This window comes from Citrus clementina, unplaced genomic scaffold (assembly GCF_000493195.1).
Source record: "Citrus clementina cultivar Clemenules unplaced genomic scaffold, Citrus_clementina_v1.0 scaffold_8, whole genome shotgun sequence".
Lineage (NCBI taxonomy): Eukaryota > Viridiplantae > Streptophyta > Magnoliopsida > Sapindales > Rutaceae > Citrus > Citrus x clementina.
Window position 1 is genome coordinate 13,438,208 of NW_006262022.1, and position 7,935 is coordinate 13,446,142.

The 7,935-nt window shown below is 34.8% G+C and overlaps 1 protein-coding gene across 1 annotated transcript; it reads left to right on the forward strand.

Moving 5' to 3' along the window:
* The first annotated feature begins 1,665 nt into the window (after positions 1–1,665).
* On the forward strand, positions 1,666–2,760 carry LOC112096376. Its single transcript, XM_024179806.1, has one exon. The coding sequence runs from the start codon at positions 1,666–1,668 to the stop codon at positions 2,758–2,760; it is 1,095 nt and encodes a 364-aa protein (XP_024035574.1).
* Positions 2,761–7,935: the final 5,175 nt, after the last annotated feature.

Below are 7,935 nucleotides of genomic sequence, written 5' to 3' on the forward strand. Positions count from 1 at the left end.
AAATAAATTATTATCCCAAAATAGCTTTTGAAAAAAAAATTGTTTCATCTTAAACCGTTACTATAATATATCATATATTTTTTACAACATACAAATAATTATTACTAAGTGGAGGGTAAATGTCTTAAGATGTGATCTAAAAAAATGATAACTTATAACAATGTGAAATATTTTTATTTATAACTAACCTAAATTAGAACTAGAAAATTTTTTATTATATAGATGTTATACTTATATATAGTATCACTAGAGATGTTTTACTATAATACTACTAACGATAGTATAATATATTGACATATTTTTCTTTAAATTAGAATTTTTTATAATAAGTTAAAGTAATAATAAATCTCTTATACAAACCCCCTTACAAGGACGCCACAGTGAGGCCATGGTATGTTTCATAGCAGAAAAATTTATCACTTTATCCATGAGGAAACGACCTACCAAACAGAAGTGGGAGTCAATTCTCTCATTGCCATCATCAATCTCCTCATCACCGACCACAATTAATCCACCTTCCTCCTCCTCCTCGATAGATATATTAGCATACCCTCTATTAATATCGTTCTCCATTGTGGCGTCATTAGCAGCCATCGTGAAGAAGAAAGAAAAGCCAAACGAAACTGAGACTTCACAAAAAAATTGTCATGCAGACAAGACGACTAAACTTGTCCCAAAGACAAGACATCTCCAATTTATCCCCTACTCTTTTTCTATTTCAATTTTTTCATGAAATTAATGTTAAATAGTTTTGGAACCGGGCCCTTGGACATTTGATCAACATATTTTAATTGTTAAACGACTGGAAGAGAATGAGCAACTGCAAAATATTCCCCTCTTTTTCACCTCATTTTGGATTCAAGTGTACAACTTACCAGTTGGTTTCATGTCGGGGAAAATCTTGAAGGATATTGGAAACTACATTGGAGTTTTTGTGGAGTCGGATGAGAATAATTTGATAAGTATTTGGAGAAATTACATGCGAATCCGGGTGACTATTGATGTGCGGAAACCTTTGAAACGAAGAATGAAGCTGAAGAAGGCAGGTGATGATTGGTTGTGGATTGATTTTAAATACGAGCGGCTGCATATTTTTTGCTTCATTTGCGGATTACTGGGACATACTGAAAAACAATGCCCCAATTTGTATGAATTCCCGCATGGTGGCCTAGAGAAGCCTTATGGGCATTGGTTGAAAGCATCGAATAGGAGATCTACACTGAATTCCGGTGATCGTTGGCTGCGATCGGTGCTACCAACACAGTCCGAGAAGGAAAATGGAAACTCCATGAATCAAGCAGCTGCCATGCAAGTTTAGTCGGGTAATACCAATATATCCGGAGTTGCCGTGTCAAGTAGCATGGCTATTGGCAAAAATGTGGGGATTATAGTACCATTTCTGAAAGTTAGTGAGAAATTTAGAAAAGGGAATAATTCCAATGGAAAGTCAGCAGAGGAGCCAGCTCATTTTAGCGGGGAAAAGGAAAATGTGGAAGAAATGGAGATTGGGCTTGTTGTTAGCGAGGCCAAAAGAAGGAGATCACAAGATATGACTCAACTCAATGTGGGCCTTGATGGGGAAGGCACATTTCAGTCTGGGGATTTTCAAGTGGGCTCAAAAAATGGACCAGCGGTGGGAGCTGTAAATCAGGCCTACCGAGATCAATGAGTACCTTAAGCTGGAACTGCCGTGGGTTAGGCCAACCACAGACAATTCGGATGCTAGCAGAATTGGTCAATAATAAGAAACCTTCATTTATTTTTCTTATTGAAACTTTGTGTAGTAGAAGCAAATTAGAAAGCATTAAACGACAATTAGATTATGATGGGCTTTTTGTTGTTGAAAGAGTGGGCTGGAGCGGTGGTCTTACGCTTTTATGGAAGGCTCCTAGTAGTGTTAATCTTTTAAAATATGCAAATAATTTTATTGATATTGAGGTGGAAGTTCCGGAGCTAGGAAAGTGGAGGTTGACTGGTTTTTATGGGTTTCCTGAGTCTAGCCGGCGCCGAGAATCGTGGGATTTGCTCCGTTTACTGTCGGGGTCGTCTGCTCTCCTGTGGGTTTGCATTGGTGACTTTAACGATTTACTAGCGGCAAATGAGAAACGAGGCAGAATTGCACACCCAAATTGGAAGCTGGTGGGTTTTCAAAATGTTATTGCTGATTGTCAGCTGATTGATCTTGGTGTTATTGGCTACCAATTTACTTGGGAAAGGGCTAGAGGAACTGATAATTGGGTAGAAGAAAGGCTTGACAGAGCCTTTGTGTCTGCATCATGGCTCCACCGATTCAAGGATGCAAAGGTATACAGTCTAGAATCTACTTGCTCGGATCATCTTCCTATTCTTTTAGATCCTAAACCGACAGTGCCAATTTTGAGACAAAAAAGATTTCATTTTGAAAATGTGTGTTTGCGGGAGGCTGATTGCTGTGATGTTGTTCGGAAGAACTGGCTTTCCTCTACTGGTAGCTCCATTCAACAAAAAATTTTTTCTTGTGGGTCTGCTTTGACGGAGTGTGGTGGATGGTTAGCTCAAGATTTTCGTAAACGGTTGCTGGAGTGTAGAAAGCAAATGGATTTGTTTAGGGGTCGTAGGGATTGTGAGGGTATAGCTGAGTTCACGAAGGCAAGAAGCCACTATAATGAGTTGTTACATAGTCATGAAGTGTTTTGGAAACAGCGAGCAAAATCACTTTGGCTAAAAGAGGGAGATAAGAACACTCGCTATTTTCATGCCTCGGCTTCAACACGGAAATGAAAAAATTTGTTTGGGAACCTTCGAAACAATAAGGGTGATTGGTGCACCAATTCGGATGAGGTGGATGAGTTGATCGTTGATTATTTCTAGAACTTATTTCAATCTAATGGAAGCTCTAGTGCTGAGGTTATTCAATGTGTGGAATCAAGAATCACGTATGAGTAGAATTTAATGCTCTTGACTCCTTTCTTTGCCACGGAAGTTAAGGAAGCACTTTTTGCTATGCATCCTGACAAGTCTTCCGACCCGGACGGCAAGAAGCCAGCCTTTTACTAAAGATTCTGGCACATTGTCGGTGAGGATGTGGTTTCGGCTTGTTTACAAATTGTGAATGATTGTTCTTTTCCAGCGGGCTTAAACGACACTTCAATTGTATTGATTCCAAAGAAACAAAAGCCTAAAATGTTATCAGACATAAGACCAATTGCTCTGTGTAATGTACTTTATAAAATTATATCCAAAATGTTGGCTAACCGTATGAAACTAGTTCTTGATTTCGTTATATCAGATTCTGAAAGTGCCTTTGTCCCGGGTAGAGCCATCACAGACAACATAATCATATCTGCTGAAGTCATGCATTTCTTAAAGTGGAAGAGGCAAGGAAAACATGGAGTTGCTGCTTTGAAAATAGATATATCAAAGGCATATGACAGGATAGAATGGAGCTTCCTTCAAGCGATGATGCTTAAGCTGGGGTTTGATACCAAATGGGTGGATTTGGTTATGCTTTGCGTGTCCACAATCCGATATAGTGTGCTCCGAGAGGGTAGAGAAGTTGGGCCAATAGTCCCTTGTAGAGGTCTTCGCCAAGGAGATCCATTATCTCCGTATCTGTTTATTATATGTGCGGAGGGTTTAAGTTCTTTATTTAGAAGACAGGAAAGGAGTGGCTTACTGCATAGGGTTAGAGTTGCGAGAGGTGCTCCCATGATATCTCATTTATTTTTTGCCGACGATAGTTTCTTTTTCTTTAGGGCAACACACAATGAAGCTTTGTTGGTTAAGCATATATTGTCATTGTATGGTAAAGCCTCTGGCCAGGTGGTTAATTTCAGCAAGTCATCAATTTCGTTCAGTGCTAATGTAAGTGAGCCCAAAGTTCAGCAGATGTGTGAGCTTTTGGAGGTTAATGTAACCACTAACCATGGAGCTTATCTTGGTCTTCCGTCTTTTATTGGTAAGAAGAAAAAAGAGGTGTTCCAGTATATTCGAGATAGGGTATGGAAGAGACTTCAAGGGTGGAGCTCGAAAATTCTCTCTCGGGCTGGAAAGGAAATTTTACTGAAGACGGTAGCTCTTGCAATGCCTAACTATGCTATGAGTGTTTATCTACTACCAAAAGATTTGTGTAGAGAGTTGGAAGGAATAATGAACTCGTATTGGTGGCGTAACAATCACAGGGGTGGCAAAGGTATTAATTGGTTGAAATGGGAATATTTGTGCAATCCAAAATGGCATAGTGGTCTCGGTTTTAAACAGTTGTACTCTTTCAATATTGCGCTGCTAGGGAAACAATTATGGAACATTTTAACCCGCCCTGATTCTCTTATGGCTAAAGTGCTTAAATCTCGCTACTTTCCTCGCAATTCTGTCTTTCAAGCTTCTTTGGGGCATAACCTGAGCTTTGTGTGGCGGTCTATTTTAGCAGCCAAGGATGTGGTAGTGCAAGGTTGTAGGATGCAAGTTGGCAGTGGGCACAATATTTCCATTGGAAATGACCCATGGCTTCCAAACAGTACTGATGGTTTTGTTTCTATGAAACTCAATGAGGAGCTTGCTGCAGCAACTGTTAGCTACTTGATGATGCCTAATCAACAGATCTGGGATTATGATGCTGTGTCGGACCTGTTTAATGCAAGGGATAAGGCGTTAATTTTACAAATCCCTCTCAGTTCCCGAAGAGATAATGATGCATGGTACTGGCAGGCCAATCCTTGCGGATGCTATACGGTATGTATATGTTATAAGTTATTAAATCCTATTGTATTTTATTCATTTGATGGTGTGTGGAGGAAACTGTGGAGATCGAATGTTCCTAGCAAAGTTAAGAATTTTATTTGGAGGGTAGCAAAGAATGTATTGCCTACTGCAGCTAGCTTACTATCTAGAATGGTGGATATTATCTCCACATGTGCTGTGTGTAACGCCAATGAGGAAACTGTCATGCATGCTTTAATAGAGTGCAGCTTTGCCAGGTCTTGTTGGTTCTCTTCTCCTGTTGGTTTTGTTGGTACCTGCACTTCTTTCTTAGGTTGGCTGGAGCACATTTTTACACGCTGCGGTGAAGATGATTGTAACATAGCTATGATGATTTGCTGGCGAATTTGGATCCATCGAAATGATAAAATCTGGAACCAGAATAATGGCTCTGTTCAGCAAGTCCTTAATTTAGCTGGCCAGTTTCTTTATCAGTGGCAAGCAGCTAAGAAGCAACTGTACTATGTAGATGCTGAGGTTCATAAGGTGGCTCATGGGGCTGTGAGCTGGGAAAAGCCTGAGGTTGGTTGGGTTAAGTGCAATGTAGACGCTGCTGTCTTTGCATCTCAGGGAAGGATTGGGCTTGGTTGTATCATTCGCAATTTAGATGGTGGATTTTTGGCTGCAAGATGTGTTGGCGGGTTTGGAACATTTAGTGTGAGGGAGACTGAAGCTCTTGGTATTCGGGAGGCTCTTAACTGGCTAAAGGAGTACCAGCTTCCATGTGTTATTGTTGAGATGGATTGCCTTCAAGTTTTTCAAGCTCTGACAGAGGGTTTTTATGGACCCAATGGCTTTGGCCTCATCATTGAGGATTGCCGGGAGTTAGCTCTAGCTATAGGAGAAGTGAAATTCTCGTTTGTTCGTAGATCAGCAAATTTTGCTGCTCACTCTGTTGCGAGGGAAGGAAATTCTATGACAGATTCTCGAGTGTGGAGTTTTGTTCCACCTTGCTAAACAATTTGTAATTTTTTTTTGCTTAATGAAATTCCTTTCAAAAAAAAAAGTTAAAGTATAATAACATTTTTAGTCCCCTAATGATTTCAATTTACTGCTTAAATATATAAGTTAATTATTTTATAAAGTAAGTCACTAACTCAAATGAAAAAAAAAATAATTGAATTAGGGACATACTTAAAATCAAAATAAAAACTATATATTATTATAAAATTAATAAAACATAAGGGTGTATCAATGATTTTTTTTAGCAGCCTAATCTAGCCTATAATTATCGATTTGATACAAATTCTTTATTGATCTTGTGAACGCTAAAAAATTATAACAAAAGAAGATTAGGAAGAAGATTGTAAGATGTATTTTATTTTGTTTTTGATTTGATGTGGTCGATGAAGTAATTGATACAAATTATGGTTAGGATCAATGTCGTTGGGGGATTTTTTTTTTTTTTTAAGCAAAGAGGTTGTTGGCTTTGTCTGGTTTTGATATTTTATTTTATTATTTTTGGTACCAAGTTAAAAATGCCCTTGAATTTAGGGTAAAACTGTCATTTACTTGGATTTTGTTACATATTATAATGATGCGTTTACTAAATTGGAATCAGAATGGGTTGGAATCGGAATGGGCAGGAATGTGAATGGGCTAGAATGGGAATAAAGAATGAGAATCAAAATAAATTGTTTACTTGAAATGTAGGAATCGAAATCGGAATGAGCTGGATTGCCATTAATGTGTTTACTTTGTCTTGGAATCGGAATCGGAATGAGTTAAATTGTAACAAATTACTAAAAAGTACTTAATAATTATTGTCATAATTATTATTAACTAATATATTAATTAATTGTAAAAAAACTTAATTAATTAATTATAATAACTATATTAACAATTATTATAAAAATACATTAACTATTAATATTAATATTATTTACTTAATTAAAATAATATATTAATTATTTTATAATAATTATTGTGATTATTTATTCAAAAATTATAATTATTATAATTATTGTTAATAATATATTAATTTATTAATTAGTAGTAATAATTATATTATTTATTTAATTAATAATATTAATTAATTAAGTTTAATTAATTATTATTAATAATACATGAATTAATTATAATATAATTATTATAATAGTATATTGATTAATTAATTACAATAATAATATATTAATTATTGTGATTATTTATTCAAAAATAATATATTAATTAATTAAAATAACAATAATAATAAATTAATTATTGTGATTATTTATTCAAAAATAATAATTATTAATAATATGTTAATATATTAATTAATAGTAACAATTATATTAATTACTAATAATAATAATATATGAATTAATTATAATAAAAATATTAATAATTACTATAATAGCATATTAATTAATTAACTATAATAATAATATATTAATTATTGTGATTATTTATTCAAGAACTATGATTTTTAATAATTATAGTTAATAATATATTTATATATTAATTAATCATAATATATTAATTAATTAATTATAATATAAAATTAATTAATTATAAAAGAGGACAAAGTGGGCATTTTTAATTTTGAGAAAGGGCAAAATGATCAATCCTGAGAATGAGAGACTCATTCCCACCTCCCCCATTGGAATCAATATCCCATTCCCCATTCCCAAATAGTGGTGGGCCCCACCATTCCGATTTTGATTCCTACTTCATATTTACGAAGTAAACGTCGTCAGTTATTTCGATTTCAGATTCCGATTCCCCAATCCTCAAAGTAAATACACCATAACTGTATTAATATTTTGGTAGATGATTGATTCATATTACAAAGGTAGAAATTTGAATAAATTCAAAATTATGGTGCAAATAGACCTATCCTTAATTTCATTCATATACACTTTTTTTTTTAATTCTTCTTTGAAATCTCAACATCATAGTGTATATCATTTTTTTCAATTATTTATTTGATGAAAGAGCATGTAAAACAGATATAAACATGCAAAATCTTGGATTTGATTGAAGGTTGCACTAATATATAAAGCAATTCATAACGTATTAAGGCTCCGTTTGGTACAACTTATTAAATAGAACTTATAACAGTAGAGCTTATAGCAGTAGAGTTTATACTTATAGAGCTTTTGGACAAAAAGTCATTGGATGTTTGGTTGTCAATAAATAAAAATACTTTTAAACCATTAAACTGTGTGATATTTTTTATATAATATATTTTTAAAAAAGCTCTATAACCTCTACTTC

What these genes read in the sequence shown, in the direction of transcription:
- LOC112096376 (XM_024179806.1), top strand. Translation starts at nt 1,666, where the DNA reads ATGAGTACCTTAAGCTGGAACTGCCGTGGGTTAGGCCAACCACAGACA.